General features: G+C 47.7%; 1 protein-coding gene across 2 annotated transcripts in view; it reads left to right on the top strand.

Annotated features, from left to right (window-relative positions):
• Positions 1-16,737, top strand: part of MDGA1 (MAM domain containing glycosylphosphatidylinositol anchor 1) — a 128,684-nt gene extending 111,947 nt beyond the window's left edge. For both annotated transcript variants that reach the window (XM_072332526.1, XM_072332525.1), the window contains 3 exons: positions 12,647-12,777; positions 13,472-13,580; positions 14,455-16,737. In XM_072332526.1, coding sequence (XP_072188627.1) covers positions 12,647-12,777; positions 13,472-13,580; positions 14,455-14,546 — 332 coding nt within the window. In that variant the 3' untranslated portion in view covers positions 14,547-16,737. The remainder of the gene's footprint in view (positions 1-12,646; positions 12,778-13,471; positions 13,581-14,454) is intronic.
• The last annotated feature ends 923 nt before the right edge of the window (positions 16,738-17,660 follow it).

Genomic DNA, 17,660 nt, shown 5'->3' with positions numbered 1-17,660 from the left:
TTAATTAACAGCTCTCTGCCTCAGCACCATTGATGTCATTGGAAGGAAACATGCTCTTGAGTCCAGCCACCACATCTCTGGGCACATGTGGAACAGCAGAGAGGTTAAGCTGCAAAATCTGAGACTTTTTCTCAGTGGGGGCTAGGCTGGAAGCCTGACCGCATGGATGCCAGTTGGAGTAGTTGGGCAACGGTTCACAGAGCAGGTCTCCTTCTCTGTCTTTGCTCTGAGGACTCAGGTTTGCTTTCTGCACTAAGTCCAGCTAGGTCAGAGGTGTTTCTGCACACCTGTATTTCTCCTGCAGATGAGCTGCTCTGTGCTGTCTTCACACTGGCAGTGGCAGAAAACTGTTGGTACTGGTTGACACCAGGTATTCCCAGGCTTGCTGGGCTTGCTTGGCTGACAGAGTCCAGCTGTTAATGCTGGCTGGCAAATTCCCTTCTTCTCAGCCATTTTCCGTTGCAGTCAGTTGGCTTTCTTGCCTAATGCCTGCATGTCTTCTCCTAGCATTTTTGAAAGGACTTAGATCTTTTGTGACTGCAATCACAGGTGGCACAGACCAGCGGGGAAAGGTGGGAGACTGCCAGGGAAAGAAGATGTGAAGGGAGGAGCACAAAGCAACCTACTCTATCTTTGCCTCCTTTAAGAATGCAGCTGTGTCCTATTTCCAAGTTCATTTCACTGGGAAAGTAAAAGCCCCTTAGCTTTTGCTCTGTAGAGGAAGACAGCTGTTTGACAGCACTCCTGTGGTTTCTCAAGAGGTGGTGTGGACTGGATGTGCTGGGGGAATCAATTCGTTACAGATTTTTTGCTTTCAGTATTTTAACTCTTTACTCGTTTGCTTGACCCACGAATTACCCTGAGCAAAAGATACGGTCAAGCCAAAGACCCAGGAAAGCCACTGATCAAACATCAGTGATGTTTTTATCACTGATAAAAACATCATTTTATATTTGCCAGCATCAAGTGCCTTTTATAACAATTGATTGTTCCCTTATACTCAATGCCACTGTACCTACCTTCTCCCCATTTCCCCCTTGTTGCATAAAGGAGCTGTTAAGTTTTTGTGAGGTAAGTAGGCTGTTTAATACCGTGAGATGATTTTCCAGAGTGGCTACGGCTGAGCTGAGAGTGAATAAATTATTTAAAAATTAGACTGTATAGATAGATAGAGTCAGAGAAAGAGAGAAAAAGAAATGAGAAGTTCTTTTCTCTTGGGCTTTGAAGATGTGGATTGGTCTAGGAAACCCACAGTATATCCATCTGCAATTTGAAATTCAGTCTCTCATACCTGCTCTCTGCTCTGTAGTTTCCTTCAGGGCAAGTCATGATATTCTGTAATTATTTTGGATTCTTTTTGATATTTTGGGGCAGTCTTGATGTCCGTGCTGGCTGAAGTCCCCTGAGGGTCCTGTGTGGAAGTGGCAAACTGCCTGACTCTTTGGTCCCCACTTGAACAAGAGGGGAGTTCCCTTAACATACAGGCCTCCTTGCTAGGACTCCTCCTGCCCAGTAAAGAGACAGATCCTGGCCTCCTACCTGTATCATATCTGTGACAATATGAAGGTGAAGATGAGTGTTAACCAGTCTGGGCCCTGTCCAGATCACTTTCCATATTGCCACCAGTCCCCACAGCACACGGACACAGCTCTTACCCCCAGCTTACCTAGTGTCAGCCTGGTCCTACCAAGCTGGATGCCGGCACTACTGAGCCAGCCATAGCTTATCAGATGACTCCTGTTGGCGAACAGTACCAGTAAGAGGGTATCTCTTAGCCTCTCCTAGAAGCTCCAGCTCCATCGTGGAGCCAACAGAAGCTCTGTCACTATGAAAGGAAGCCATATAAAACCCCGACATTTATTTATTTTTTTAATAACCCTTTTATTACCTTTCCCCCTCTCTACAGAACTTGAAAGCTGGTTTACTCTCACAATTTGACTATAAAATATCCATAGCCATCCAGGCAAATCTTCCCTGTGAGAGTTCCCAGACACTACTCGTTTATAATAGATATGACGAAAGAGAGAAACTGAATACAAATGGAGCATTTGTAGCCATGGTATAAAATATTCAGCAACTAGCAGAGCAGGATGATGTTGAGTATCTCTCAGCTGATGAGAGAGCAGGGTGAAGGGGAGCTCCCTGGAGGCAATTCCCATCCTTCTGGAGTTATTTGGTCATTGGTTTTTCTTCTTTTACCCTCCCCCTCCTTCCCCCCCTCTCCCCCAGAGCAAGTGTTTATATTGCCCTACAATCCTGCCAACCCAAACAAAAAAAATCAGGAGGAGGAGTAGGAAATAAATAGAGTTTCCAGCAGACATTCAAGAACTAGAGTGTCTTGTCTGTGGCAGACACAAATACATCAAAGGAGGAATTGCTCACTATATGCCCTCCTTCAGGAGAGGAGCTAACCACGGCACACAGAGACCTGTTGTTGAGTCCAACTCCTTGTCAGGTTGGCCTGGTGAGTCTCAGCATTCACCTGGGAGCAGATCCCCAGATTTCTTTTTCCACTGTCAGATTCCTCCTCCTCTCTTCCCAGAGGTGTCCTGCAAAGGGACCAGCTTGCTGGGGATACCTATATGCTTGACTCTGAATGTACCCAAACAGCTACTTTTTAGCTTCCTTCTGATTTGTGATCTCACCGGCAGACCCTTTTTTATGCTGTGTTTTTAGTACAACTCATGACTGCATACAGGCTTATGACGGTATTCTGACTCAAAAAGGGGAGATGGCAGAGAGCTCTCCCCACCTTGGGGTGTCTCCTAGGTTGGAAGTGTTCAGCTGCCTCCTGTAATACAGATGGCAGGTCCTAGGCAGCAGGAGATGAGCCTGGTTGAAGATTCTACTCTTGGCTTGCAGTTTTATACTTCAAGCCTCCTTTCTGTACTGGTAGTGTCACTGTCTTACCTTGGCCAGTCCCTCTTCCAGGAGTCAGAGAACTGGCTTATTTTCTAGTGTGTGTCCAGCATCTATAAAAATCCTGGAGAACTGAAGGTGCTGTTGTTCCAGCTTAGTGCTGACATGGACCTTATCTGATCACACCAGCTACGACTGGCCTGTGAATTATCAGGATGGAAGGCTTTTGATGAAATCCTAAACTACTGTGAGAGCCGTGCTTGATGCTGATGCAGAGGGATTTTAGATCTAAGTCAGTGGAAACAATGAGCCTTGATCATGCACACTGCTTGCCAGAGCATCCAAGACCAAGAAACCCATAAGCTTTTGTACAGAAGTAATTGGCTGATAAGCAGTCCACTTACACTGGTAGTGTCAACACTGACGCTCTCTTCCTGATCAGAAAACACAGACCAGAAAGGCCTGTCATAACAAATTGCTGTTTTACTTCTTCAACTCAAATTATGCAGCTGGTACAAAGGTGTGTCTGAGACACTGTGGTGAATGATCACAGTAGGAGTCAGTGTTTGCAGAGGTGCCATGGTTGCATCTTGTTTCTGACAAGTGACAGAAGTAAGAGCTATCAGGTCATGCTGATTGGCAGGCACCAGCTATGCCAATATCAAAGTGATCTGAACCGTGAAGAAGACCTTTTTGTAATACTCAACATCTTAGCACCCTCTTTCCCACCCAAACCTTGTGGATAAATGTATTCTGTTGGTTCAAGTGCCACTGTGCAGTTATACAGCTGCCATCCTGGAGTTAGCTGCCTTGTGTTGGAGATATAACTTTTGCTTGATGTACGAATGCATAGTTCATTTAATCCATGCCATTGTGACCAGTGCAATAATTCTACACAACAGATTACGTCACTGATTTGATTGAGGGGAGGCTGATTTTCCTAATGAGTGTGATTCACTTCCCTCTAGGCTTTTGAAAACAAGTTGCTGTTAGGGCTAAGTGGAGAGTTTGTAATGAAAAAAAATGTATTCCATTTATATATATACATCCTTTCTTTTTCCACTTATTCAGATGGGTTCTTGGCTTTACTCATTCATCCATCAATAGATGAGTATTTAACTAATGTTCTGTGCAGATGTCAAGCAGCTTGCCGTGGGCTATGGTATGGGGCCTTGGATAAACTGTGGTCTCTTCTAATAGTATCTGCTTGGTTCTTCTGGAAGTTAATCAAGTACTGTGCTCATGAGCAAGGATTATAAATACCTGGCAAGATAACTATATATTTGTAAAGTGTCATTCAAACTCTGTAAGTTCAATAGAGTGGCTCTGAACCAAAGGCTACAGAATGACTTCAATAGAAGTCATTGCTTTTCTAAAGGCTCCAGTGAGCTTTGGATTCTAGCCAGATGGGACCAATACATTATCTAATCAAAGTTTCTGCATAACAGGAGGCAGAGAACTCCCTTCAGTTACTTTTCCTGAAACCCAGTAAATGATAAGTGTCTACAGTTTGATTGGATGTTGATTCACAAACAGCACCAACAGCACGCTTGGCACAGCCTGCCAGTGAGACTGAATTAACCCAAAGAGCTTGGCCGAAGACTGCTGTAAAGGCTGAAGAAGACACAGAGAGGAAGAAAGAGGATTCATACATGGGTTGGCCATATGTCCTTTCTGTTTTACGAATAATATGACTTCATGTCAATGCAGGCATTCTGTTATCTTCAATCCTGGCACACTGGTCCTTACCATTTCTTGCTCCTACCTAACTAACAGTGTGCCACTCAATCAAGTTCCTACTACAGATAGCTACTGAAATGCTGCCTTCTTCAAAAATCCCCTTTTGCTGTTTTACAAGTCACGATCTGGCCATGTTACTGCTGCAGAATTTGTTGGAAAGGATGGCAGGCACAGATTGCTGACACAGATGCCCTGAATGCCCATAGACAATTTTTACTTCTGCTCACCTAATTTGAGTCACTGTTATTTGTGCTGTGGGAAGCTACAACTACTACAACCCCCTTCCCTTCCTCCCAGCTCTGAGCAAAGGATGTTTCCATTCAGACTCAGCTTATGGTGCAGCCATGTGCAAAGTTGAACATCAGTCAGAGTGTACTGCAACCCGATTGTCTCCTGGGATACTGGGTGCTGCATCAGTTATTCAGGCCCTGAAATCACTAGATACAAAACAGACAGTTAAGAGGAAATGCTTAAGCTCTCGGTGCCTATTTGGATTTTCCTTTAGCACTTACAGGTCACTCTTCTGTTCTCTTCATGGAGCAGTTTCATAATTGTGCAAGTGGAGGCACATCCTCCCCAGTTCCCAGGTATGAAACATTCAGATTGGATATTAGGAAAAACTTCTTATCCAAAAGAGCAGTGAGGTGTTGGCACAGACTGCACAGGGAGGTGGTGCAGTCACCATCCCTGGAGTTGTTCGAGAGCTGTGTGGATGTGGCACTGAGGGATGTGGTCAGTGGGCATGGTGGGGGTGGATTGGCGGTTGGACCAGATGATCTTAGAGATCTTGTCCAATCTTAATTCACCTCTCTTTGGGTCAGGTGGAGGAGGAGGTCAGCAACCAGATTTTGAGCAGTGTCTTCAGTTTAACAGAAAGAATGCATGATCTCAGCTGCTCATTCCTGCTGTCTTGCCTGCATCGGTATTGCACTAAAACAGCCCATCTGCTCCAAGCCCTGCAGCTGTGCAGCTGCCCTGTGCTTGGCTCCTGGGGCTGAGTGAAGATGGGGAAATAGGCTGTTAATAGGGATAGAGACAACATAAGTACATCTGCTTCTGCAGGGTTTTTGTTAACCTCCTCCTGACACCACTTCTATCCAGGGGGCTCTGCAAGTCTGCTTCCCCTCTGACCCAGGTCTTTGCAAAGACTGCCCTCGGAAGAGATGCAAACAGGCTCACCCTGCCTGCCTGTTGTGCACTTTTAAACCTGGCAGTATGTGTGAAGCAGACCTCTGTTTCTGCTAATCTGAGAGCAGAGCATGGTGCATGCTCTCGAGCCTGAGAATTGAGAACAAGAACTGCGCAAAGGACCCAGCTGTCTCTGGTGGCAAAGATGAAAGGGTCAGTTATCAAAGCTGTGAGAAGATAGAATGTTTGCCTAGAGGCATCTGGGCATGTCACAAAACAGAGGGTGAACGAGGAGCACGCAGAACTCGTAGTAACTGTGCTTCACTCTGCTCCTTGAATCTGCAAAAGTGGGAACACTTACTTCCATGTGATCTCCTTGCTCTGCTCCTTGCATTCCCGTTCTCCCCTGTGTCCAGCTGAGTGTCCAGCTGAGACAGTAGTAGGCTCTGTCCTGTGCTCCTCTGCCTGTGGAGGGCAGGAATTCCCCAGGAGAATCCAGTGGCTGAGTGCCTGGACTGAAGGCAACAGGGATCTTTGTGCCATGGGAACCTTGGCAGAGGGAGGATGTGCCTAGCCTGATCCCATGGGTGTTGTAGCCAAACTGTCCCTTGGGGAAGGATATAGCCTGTCCACATTGTCCCCCGCAAAACATTTAAGTACTGGAAAGGGGTTTAATTAAGCAAGCTGGCATAATGAATCAGATGTGGAGTTGGCAAAAAGCCTGAGGACTCCTGCTTCTTGTCTTTTTAAATGCCAGACTGTTCTCTCCCTCTGCTCTGTTCTGGCTGCATATCTGATGGGTCTTTGTTCTTCTGAGACGGCATTAATGTAACATTATGGAATGTGGGTGGGGGTTTTCTGTTTGTTTTATTTTTGAGTTTCTGAAACCATATCCTGTTGTCCACAGGCAGGAAAGCCTGTCCCTGGTCAGAGAGAACCTCCAAGGGAATTGTCCCCAAAGAGAGGTGGCAGGATTTTACTTTGTACACACAGCATCAAAAATGGATGTCTTGTATCGTTCATCTCTGTATGCCAACACTTTCTCTAATTAGACCATGGATCAAATGAGCAAAGGAGCTCGAGCATATCTCCACCGCAAGTCTGCTCCTACCATATCACCATCTGCTCTCCATGTACACAGACAGGTGGGGATGTCCTAGAGAGAAGGAGCTGTAGCTGTTAGTCTGCCTGCTTCCCTCCCGTTAGCACTTCCATTCCTCATCACTTAAGTAAGGCATGACGGTGCCATTGCATTAACCCCACTTCCCACATGACCCAGGTCTCCCCCCAGCATGTCACCCTAGGTTGCCAGCCATCTGTCCACCTTGCCTCTTCACAGTTGTCTCCCTGCTGGCCCATTCTCCAGCCAGGCAGGTCAGAGAGTGATGGATCATACATCTATCTGTGCAGTTGGCTTTGTTGTATCAGGAGATATTGCTTCAAACCCATCCTCATCTGATGGCGGTTTGGAAGGTTGGGGGTGAAAATGTGATTTTTCTTTAATTGTATAAATCCACAGTAAAATCCAAGGAAAATCCATGCAGCAAAATTTGACTGATTTTCACAGGTTTGCTACGGGGGAAACATTGCCAAGCAAAGCTTACCATATTGCTGTTTATTCTCAGAAAGTCCCAGGCGCAGTAGGGAACTAGAGACTTTGATTCCCTCTATCCTTTTCATCAGTCTCTGCAGCATACTGCAGCTGAAAGAGAATCCCATAGCAATTAGCAGGCCTGCGACACGGTGCTGAACATTCTTAATGCCTCTCTGAAGCCAAAGGGGATGCCTTGCAAGTAGAGCAGGGATAGCTGTGCTTTCCAAACTCTGACCAAGACTCTTTTTGCTCAGTATTAATGAGCTCTCTGCACTCTCACACTTTGATTTTGCTAAAGCAGTGGAAGGGGTCTGCGTAGTGAACCTGTGAGTAGTCACAGAGGACCCTGCACACCAAGCTGGCATCAGTTAAAGACACATTGAGGCAAAGTTTCTGTGCAGCCAAGAGCGTAAAGCAGCCAAAGGGCTTTAATTGCCTTATTCCACATAGATTAATGTACGAAGCATCATTAGGTACCATGGAAGAATAAATATATCCTATCATGGCACAAAGACAAGACATTCTTGAAAATTATGACTCAGTAACACGCTGATATTATTTCTCTGTCTCTATCAGTGCCGCAACTGTTTTTCTGCTCTCTGCTTCCTAGCTCTCAGAGCAGTAACTTTTCCCCACAGCACTGTAACTGAGAACACCAGCCTGATACTGACTGCTCTTCATTAGCATCCATCTAAATGAGGGAGGGAGAAGGAGAGGCGGGTATTTGTTCCGGGGATTATGAGCAGTAATAGATTCTTTCTGGGGACTTTGGTTCGCTTCTGGGATTTGCCCGTGCTAAGCTTTGGGCTTGTAGTTTGTGATCAGTGCTGTTACACTAAACCACGCTTAAGAAAGTGCTCAAAGTCCCTGTAAGAAAGATAAGAGCTCTTTTCTCCTTGGCCTGGCTTTAGCCCTGACATCAGGTCTGCAAATGACTCTGCCAGGCTATATGAGGTCTGAGTTGTCTCTGCCTTGGGCACTTCCTGCCACAAATCAGTTTCTTCTCATCTCTATTTGTCTTGCCTACAGCTGTAATACCCTGAGGACTCTCTGCTCTGGATTCCCCTCTCTGGCTGGCTTCAGCTGGGTACCAAACCCAAACTGTGGCAGCAGACAGAGATCCATAGGTATCTGATCCCCTGAAACAGCCCCGTCCCGCAGCAAGAACGCTGCAGGAAGGCAGTGGTGAGCTGTGGTGGGATCAGCCTAGGCCTGCAGCCACCCCAACTCCCAGCTGTGAATCCTGGCAGCCTTCCCCATGCAGCCCACGGAGCTCTGCCATGCCTGGCACAGCACTCTGCCTCCTGGTGCTCAGCATTGTCCTCCCTTCACTTTCTGGTTGTTCTCTTCCTGGCTTCCACTCAAAATGAGCTGCGTGCCCACCCCTGCACACAGTAGCTTGTCCCCACCCCGCTTTCCCCCTCCCAGCTGCCCTGCAGAGAGCCCTTGAAGCTTGCTCTGCCATCCCACACAGACTGTGCCCACGGTGCTGCCCTTGCAGACTCTGCTTCCCTCCCAGTGCCGCCTGTGCTGGTTCCTCCGGATCCATGCTGTTATTCAGCATGACAGTGAAATCTCCATCCCACGGAAAATGAGAGGAGACCTTTTCTTCTGGTGAGAAGGTAACATTTAAAGGCATCCCTTGGGCTACTCTATCTGGCAGCCCAGCTGGTGCTCTTTTGTGTGAGTGCCACTCTTAAAATGCCAGCTTTGGTCTTAAAGGCAGTCAGCAGAAGGCAGGGCTCGCTCCCACTGTAATTGATTCCTCACTGGCCTTTCTTCTCTTTTGTTTGGGAAGAAGGAATAATACAGATTGCAAGAGAAATGTGGATATTGTCTTGTTTGGGGAGAGGTAACAATAGGATTGTCAGTACCCTGGAATTTTTCTTGTGTTTGTCTGTCTCTGGTCAGCTGGAGAGATTCAGCAGCAGGTACGTGGTCTGTCTTTGTATGTGCTTCACCACCAGGTGCCATTAGGAAATGCCAGACACATCTGATGGAGGAGAAGGGGAAAGAGCAATGACTAAACAAATAGGTAACAAAACTGCCAGCTGGCTTCAGACTCTGATACAGGAAACTGCGCGTGATCGTAGTACAAAACCAGATGGGGCTGAAGCCTCATCCATATTTAGTTTGAAGAGCTGATATCTTTGCCATGCTTTCCAGAAGCACATTCTCAATGGTGATGTTCCTAGAGAAAGGAGGTTTTGTAGTTCTTTCCCAGCCTTGGAGAGGCTTTGTAACTTAGCTGGGACTGCACGTAGGCTGTGAGCAGCAGATCTGACCCTCCTTTGCAACTCTGATTTTTAAGACAGTTGTGGCTGCTTTGACCCTCAATTTTCCATGTGTAGACAGGTATGGTGAAACATGGCATGTTGTGGGCAGACAAGGAAGCTTCCTTTCCAGTTTCAAACTTCTTGAAGAACGCCTGCTTGTGTTCAGTATTGTTCTGCTGGAGAATCTGGAGGCCAAAAGGTTGAATGCTGCAAGGACAGCAGGCTGTCAGCGAGGACATGCTCAGGCTCTGTTTGGGTTCAGGCCAGGTATTCACAGCAAACACTCTGGGGGCACTAATTTGCATTCCAGATGCTTTTTTAAGTACCTTTCTATCTCACCTCCTCTTTTATCCTAGGGCACAGCAGAGTTCATTTGCTGCTTGATTTGTCTCAGTGCTGGCTGCTCAGCCAGGCTCTGGTGTGGTGAATCCCAGCTGCCATCCCTGAGTGAGGCTAGAATGGACAGCAGTTGACTTTAATGCTTGCTTGCTGGCAGCTCCGGATCAGTTCTTCATTTAGCCTCAGTCCCTCAACTCACCAGCTCTGATAGCTGTAATTAGCTGCTCTGAACACACTCCTGTTGACACTGATCTATGGGGTTATGTAGATCCTGTGTGGGCTATCAGTTTGGCTACAGGGCCCCAGTGGTAACTAGGTATCCTTCCTAGTGAGGCTTCCCTCATAAGTTGTTTCTGAGCGTAGGGAGATCACCAAGAAGCCTCCAAGCTGGTTTTGTCAGAGGCTCCAATGTTGATCCATGTTCCGAGGAGGGAGATCCCACTTGCTTATTTCTGCCTCCTTGAGGTTGTGCAGTGGCAGCTGATCAAAAGAGGAACAAGTCATGTTATTCCTCATCTGAAGTGGGAAACTCAGAACCATTGGGGCAGGAGTTTGATATATTTGATATCCTAATATTTCCACATGGAAAGATGTTTTCCCATTCTTCTTTTATTCACCTTTGAGTCACAGGAGCTTGAAGAGAGGTGTTAGCTCTGCAGGCTCTCCAGAATGCATCCCAGGTGGTGGGATGTCCCCCTGCCTTCCTGCTGTCTTGCCCACCCCCTCTTTGGTCAGGTCTTCATCTATTTGTCTCAGCCAGCCTTAATGCTAGTGCTTCTGAATATTTCCAGTCAGTAACCATGCCCGTCTTTTCTCAGTTCACTAAATTATACACATACTTCATTCTTTTAACCTTTTCTTGTAAGTCAGCCACTCAGAATCTAAACATTTCATCATCTTTATTATGCATCTCTGAACTCCTTGTGACGTATCTTGCTCTCTATCAGCAAGGCACTCAGCAGGAGTACTTCCAGGTCCCTGTCCTTCACACAGCACCCTGAGGGCTAACGTGCCAAGAAGGAAGGATTGCAGAATATTGTATAGGAAGGAGGTTATCTCATAAAGTCTCCCTATCCCTGTCCCTTTCCCTGACCTCTCACTGCTCCCAGAAAGCCAAACCCAGGCAAGAAGGCAGCATTCCCAACTGCTGATAGACTGTGGATGTTTAAGTAAGGGTTGTTATTGCCTCTCTGTTCTCAGGGGTAATATGTCTGTGTATCAGAAACACTGATGAGCAAGAGAGTGACTGGAGTCCTGATTGATTTTTTGGTTCATCAGCTGAATTGAAAAAAAAAAAAAGAAAGTGTTTCTGTTCAACCCTGAATGAATGTTTAAAAATGTGTTTTTGTTGAAACAAAAAGGAAAAACATAAAGTCAGTTGGGGAGGATTACTAAAAAGATACAGTAGGTAGACAGAGGTTCATTTGTAGGTAGAGGGGGGATGTGACTCTTTTTGAAGTGAAAACTGGAAATGCTTTCAGATTTGTCGGCTTTGTGTTTGTTTTAGTGGCAGACTAAACCTTTTGGGAATTGTTTGATGGAAAGGGCTTAAAGCCAGTGCTGATTCAGAGTGTGTCCCTCTGAAAATGTGGGGGCAGGCATGAGAGGCAGTGCTACAGGGCACCAGCAAAGCACAGTTGTGTGCTTCAGGGCAAGTAACCGAGACAAGTGGCTGCTGAGGACATGGGTGATATTTCTAACTACCAGGGTCAGGAAAAGTTGTAGACTAAATATTCCACATAACAGTGGTGGAAGAGGAGAGGGGAACATTTGTCCTAGGGTTCTCAGTTCAAGTGGAGTGCAGACCAACTGGTGTGGATCCAACACACGGTCATCAGGATGCAACAGGAGCAGAAATGCTAGGGAAGAGAGGTGGAGGGAGCTGGGCTTGCTCCATCAGGCAGAGAGAAGGCTGCTATCAGCCCTTGACCACTAACTGAAAAGCAATTACAAAGGTAATTTGCCATAGAATCATAGAATGGCTTGGGTTGAAAAGGACCACAATGATCATCTAGTTTCAACCCCCCTGCTATGTGCAGGGTCTCCAGCCACCAGACCAGGCTGTCCAGAGCCACATCCAGCCTGGCCTTGAATGCCTCCATGGATGGGGCATCCACAGCCTCCTTGGGCAACCTGTTCCAGTGCATCACCACCCTCTGTGTGAAAAACTTCCTCCTAATATCTAACCTAAACCTCCCCTGTCTGAGTTTAAAACCATTCCCCCTTGTCCTATCACCATCAACCCATGCAAACAGTCTTTCTCTGTCCTGTTTATACACTCCCTTCAATAATTGGAAGGATCGGATCCAATGCTGGACTTGGCCAAACAAAGCCTGTCTTGATCTAGAACTGGAAACAACTTCAGGCAAGTGGCTGGACAGGACACCTGTGTAGGTTCCTTGCTGCTGTTTATCTTGCTCCACAGCTGCTGCTCTGAACAGCTTTTCTTGTATTCCCACACCTTGCAACTAGCCTATCTTCCACCCGCTCCTTGTGCAAGGCCACACAGCCATGCTACAGACTGCTTCTTCTTCATTTCCTCTGTCTTCCTCTGGGTATATATCCTCCTCTGAAGAGCCCAGGTAGATTAAATACTGCCAGTGAGACACATTTGTCAGCTTAGGAGAAGGAGCTATGCCAAGGGTCAGCCCAGCAGACTGGGTTTCTTGCAAGCACCCTGTGTAACCAGCACCCAATTTCTCTCCTACAGGCTCCTTGAATCTGCTGGTTCGCGTGCGGAACAAGCGGGCCATCGACACCCAGGTGTGGTCACTCAGCGGGAACCGGGGGAACATGTGGCAGCAAGCACATGTGCCCATCAACCCACCTGGGCCCTTCCAGGTAAGTCAGGGCCACAGCTGAGGAGCTGCGTACCACCTACGCTCTGCACCCCATGGTCACTGAGGCAAGGCAAGAGCTTAATGCACACACAGAGGTCAGAGGTGACTTTGATTGCTGGATGCTTCTCAGAGCACGTTCTGCAAGAGCCCACCCCCCATATTCCTCTGGGTTAGGACTGTAAGGTGGCTTGCAGATGTGAACTGGGCATGATGTATCTGCTTGATGAGTTGTTTATGAGTACCAGGAAGGTGTGTGGCTTTGTTATCGGATGTTTTACTGCAGATGCTTTTGCCCAACAGTCTACTTGGCTGTTGTAGAGTTGTTTGTGAGATCTGGGGCTATGCAGGCTGGTACAATGTGGTACTGTGGCAAAATGCCCAGCACGCTTTTGGGTACTATAAAATAATAAATAAGGATTTAGTTACTCTTGCGAGTGCTGTTCAATGTTGGTTTTGCTAGTGCAAGGTACTTAATAAAGCAGAACTCTGCATGCTCATTTATTACACTGCAGACAGTACACAGAGGTTGATTCTCTACTCTGTGAGGCTCAGCACTCCAAATCCTATGTGTGCTGGAGAAACAAGGAGAAGCCATTCTCAGGGGAACCCGGTAAGAGCTGGTTTGCGCCTTGCATGGAAAGGAAGCAGGTCCTCCACAGCTTCACATTAGGCTCTGCCCCATAATCTGATTGCAGATCATCTTCGAAGGTGTCCGGGGCACAAGCTATGAGGGAGACATTGCCATCGATGATGTCACTCTGAAAAAGGGGGACTGTCCAAGAAAGCCAATTGGACCAAATAAGGGTAAGAGTGTGAATACCCCAGAGGAAAATGAGCCAGCGGGAGTGCACATATGAATACCTATGTTAGGGACATTCCCCTAATTTCAGTGTACACTGATGTATTTGTGGGACTCAACAAAACAGACTCCATCACCAGAAGTTAGGAGAGGGCCCATCAGACTTTTAACTTATTCTTTATAGTCATGAGTCAGGAAAAGCTCAGTGGAACAACTGGATCCTGTAGGGGCTGTACTGCCAGGCACCAGTATGCTGAAAACCAGCTGGATTGAGGATGTCACCTCCAGGTAGCTGAAAGGATTCCAAAAAATGAGATCTTCATTCTCACCAAGGCTGAAACCATATAGCAAGGTGCATGAGCAGTATGCAAGTGTTAAGTCTTTGGGTGGGAACCACTTGGTGTGCCTTGTGCCTTAGTCCTGCCTGTGTCCTCACCTTAAGGTGAGCAGGAGGGGGAAAAAAAATGGTTGAGGAAGAGTTTCTTTCAACAAGGGGAAAACAAAACATCAAAATAGTCAGAATACCCTAAAAATGTTCAGATTTCCAACATAGTTAATGGTCCTGAGAAGGCTGAACTTTAACCAAACCACAAAGAGAATTTTTTCCTTGTCTGAAGTTGAATTATCTGGGGAAGAAAGGAAGATTGAATTGCAAAAGTGACCAAGATTCAGAATTTTTGTCCTGGAAAAGAAATAATGTGGGGAAGACTTGAAAACATCCAGGGAAGAGTAGAAAGACATTTCATTATATCTGGGATGTGCTTCATGTTTTGGGGTGTGAGGAGACACAGTGACACTGCTGTGCACTCACTTGTTTGATGAGGTCTGCATCTTTTCCATCACTAATTCTGTCTCTCTCTCTCTCTCCTTGGCTGGCAGCGGTTGCTCTTCCAGGAAGTGGGGTATCAATCCAGCATGGCCCTTGTCTTTGTGGCCCATTGACTTTCTTCCTTTTTGTGCTGCTCAGATGATGGCAAGTGAGCGCTCCTGTCTTCGGACCGAGACATTCCTGCTCCTTTCCTACTCAGCCACCTCTGCTCCTCTTCCTCCCCTCCTCACTGGCACACCAAAGTGTCCATACGTTACCAAAGACTGACAGGCATGACCACGCAAAGGGATCTGGTTTGGAACTGGAGCACTCCTTGAGAAAGTCATAATGTCTAAGACAAAACTAAAAAGTAAAGACAACGTTATTAAAAAGCAGGTGCACAAGAGAGTGAGAGAGAGAGGAAGGAAGGAAGGAAGGAAAGAAACAGAAACGCAGGAAAGAACGAATTACAGACACACACACACAAAAAAAGAATGAAGAAATGTGAAGAGCAAATGAAGGAGGAAAAATCTACCCCTATATTTCCTTGGGAATGTCGGACAGGGCTTCCTCAGGGAAGTGGGAACTTGTTTTAAACAAACAAAAATATATTAAAGCACAAATTTCTACCAGAACAGTTACCTTCTTTACCACAGAGCCCGCAGCTTAGTGGACAAGATTTCGCAGCCTTCTCCTCAGCCCACTGTGTTCTCCCACTGGCTGGGGCAGCCCTGCAGCGATGCAGCAGCTGCCATACAGGCCAGCGGCCAGAGCACCCTGCCTCATCCGCATGTGCTTCAGTGTCTCTATCCATCCACCCTCCAGGCTCTCATGTATTTAATTGCCCCCTGTGCAGTTTGCTTTGGCCCACGCTGCTGTCCTCTCCCCGCCTTTTTGTGCTTCTCGTCCACCAGCCTGAAGAAGATGGAGCAGGAGTGGACCCATCCCGTGGATCCTGCTGAATGGTGGATGAGTCCCAACTGGATCCAGCTGCAGTGCAGGCCCCCACATGCCTCTTTCTCTCTCTCAGCAATTCTTGCTGGGTGGAGAAACTCTGAGGGCAGATCTGAGCTGCAGGCAGAAAGGTCTCTCAGTGCGGTGGGGTGGGAAGGGAACGGAAGGGAAGGGGGGGACCAATTACACATTGGCTTCTCACTGTATTTGTTGGGATGAGAGCTGTCTCAGCCCTAAGCCCAGCATTGCTTCTCTGTCTCTCTTGCATTATTTATTTATTCTAGTCTTGAACTCCATTGTTTAACTTCCCTCAGCTCAAGCTTTTGGAATGATGGAAAGAGTCAGGCACGTCAGCCTCCTTCAGCCAAACAGCAGGTCCCATGCCCACATCCAGCCCTCCAGCCAGCTGTGCAGACAGCACTGGTATTGCCACATCATTTCTCAGGCCTTTAGCTGCAGAGAGGAGGAAATGTGGCACAGCACCACTGCTCAGGGGAGATATGGTTGAATGCCATCAGTACATTGCAGATCCCAAGAGAAGGGTCTGCCTGCATCGACCAAGCAGGAGCCATGATTTCCTTGCTTCAAGTGGAAGCAGCAATGGGCATGACTTACCTCCCAGCACAGGGCAGAGTTAGCCCCACATTACGGTGCACTGGGGGTTACTAGCCTCCTAGCTGAGTGGGACTTCTCCCCTTAGGGACTCCCCATCTGAGCTCTGTATCTGGGACACAACAGGTGTGCAATGATCACAAAGCCCCCAGTATCCATTGCCCTTTCCCCATTTATGATGAATATATCAGCTTCTCTGAGAAAACTGTTTGTCCAAAATCACCTGAATGTATTAGCTGCCTCTTGCCATTGTTCAGCTTCTGGAAACAGCTGGTGCCTCCTTTCCTCCAGTGATGGAGGGGGAAGGCTTTTATTTAACACCCAAGAGATCCAGTCTGAATTCCTGAACACCAACTCTCTTTGCTTCTTGGTGAGAGTTCTGCATTAAAACTCCACAGCCAGCATCAGAGAGAGAAAAGACATCAGCTCTGAGGGATGAGAGGCCTCCTCTATACAGAGCCGTACAAGAGAAGAGAAAGGGGATGAAGCAGCACTCCTTTGCTCCTATTGCTTTTCTCCACTTCCCAGGAAAAACCCTATCAGTCCTCTGTCTCTGCAAGGTCTGCTGCCCCTCCGGAGTGTGGACCTTGATCACACTGCCTATTTGACCAGGAGACCTGTGGCTGTCTCACTGGGCCAGGCAGTGCTGTGGGATGCTGTGGGTGCCTGGAGCAATTCTGCTTCTTGCTGTCTGTTGCTATTTTGACAGGCAGACAGTGCCCTCAGCATCTTTGAACTGAGTCCTTTCAGTCCAATGGTCCGCTCTTCTTTTGCCTATGTTTGTTGGAGGATAGTCGTCATCACCCTGATAAGAGTCTGCTTTCAGTCCTGGCAGAGAGGCGATGCTCTCCAGGAGCCTTTGTATGCTATGTGGTGTCTCCTGACCTGTTAGCAGTGTTATCTTGCTGACTCCAGGGGCCTCCCTCTGGGCAGAGTAGGAAATGGGAGTGTTTTCCTTTCAGGAAGAGATAGAGCAGGGCAGTCATCTCACCTTCTTCTGGGCTTTGAGGCAGGGATCCTTGTGGCCTTGCTTCCACAGGCTGCTTAGGGCCTTGGGAGAAGGTTGCACAAATGCATTTTGCTAATGCTCAGTGGGCAGCAGGGCTGCTGAGGGGTTGGGGAGATGGAGTCCGAGAGTTCAGGCCCACAGACAGAGCAACATCTGTGTGGTAAGTGTCTGTGCCCTGCTGCCAGCCCCGAGCCCGTGAGGAGGGGTGTAAGTGCCTCACAAGCCCACCCACGGCTCAGGAAGCCCCTCCTCAGCCATGGGCTCAGGGCAGAGCAAGCAGTCAGCAGTGAGGCTTCTCCTCCTTGCTATCAGGCACCCACATGCCACTTTGTTGGCCCCACAACTCTGGTAAAAGTCTCAGGGAGTCCCTTCCAGCCTATAGCTCTGCTCCTTTATCTCTGGCTTGATCACAGCTGCTGGTGAGTCTGGTGGAAAGCCCTTAACCCAAGTGCCTCAGCTTGTCAGAAGCACCAAGGAGGGAGGGACAGCCCTCATTCCCCTTACAGATGTGCAAGGGGAGCGTGACAGAGGGAAGAGGCACTTCAGCAGTGAGGACAAGGAGCTGTGCAGTGATGGAGGCCGCTGTTTGTGCTGCATATATGTGCATGCAGTGGTGGACAAGAGGCTCTGTTCCCTTTCCCAAGAGCAGCGGTGTTTGGGGTTTGCTGCCCCATCCCTGTGCTTGAGGGGGCAGCTCTCCTT

Source organism: Excalfactoria chinensis, chromosome 3 (assembly GCF_039878825.1).
Source record: "Excalfactoria chinensis isolate bCotChi1 chromosome 3, bCotChi1.hap2, whole genome shotgun sequence".
NCBI classification, from domain to species: Eukaryota; Metazoa; Chordata; class Aves; order Galliformes; family Phasianidae; genus Excalfactoria; species Excalfactoria chinensis.
This window is presented reverse-complemented; position numbering and strand designations above follow the sequence as displayed.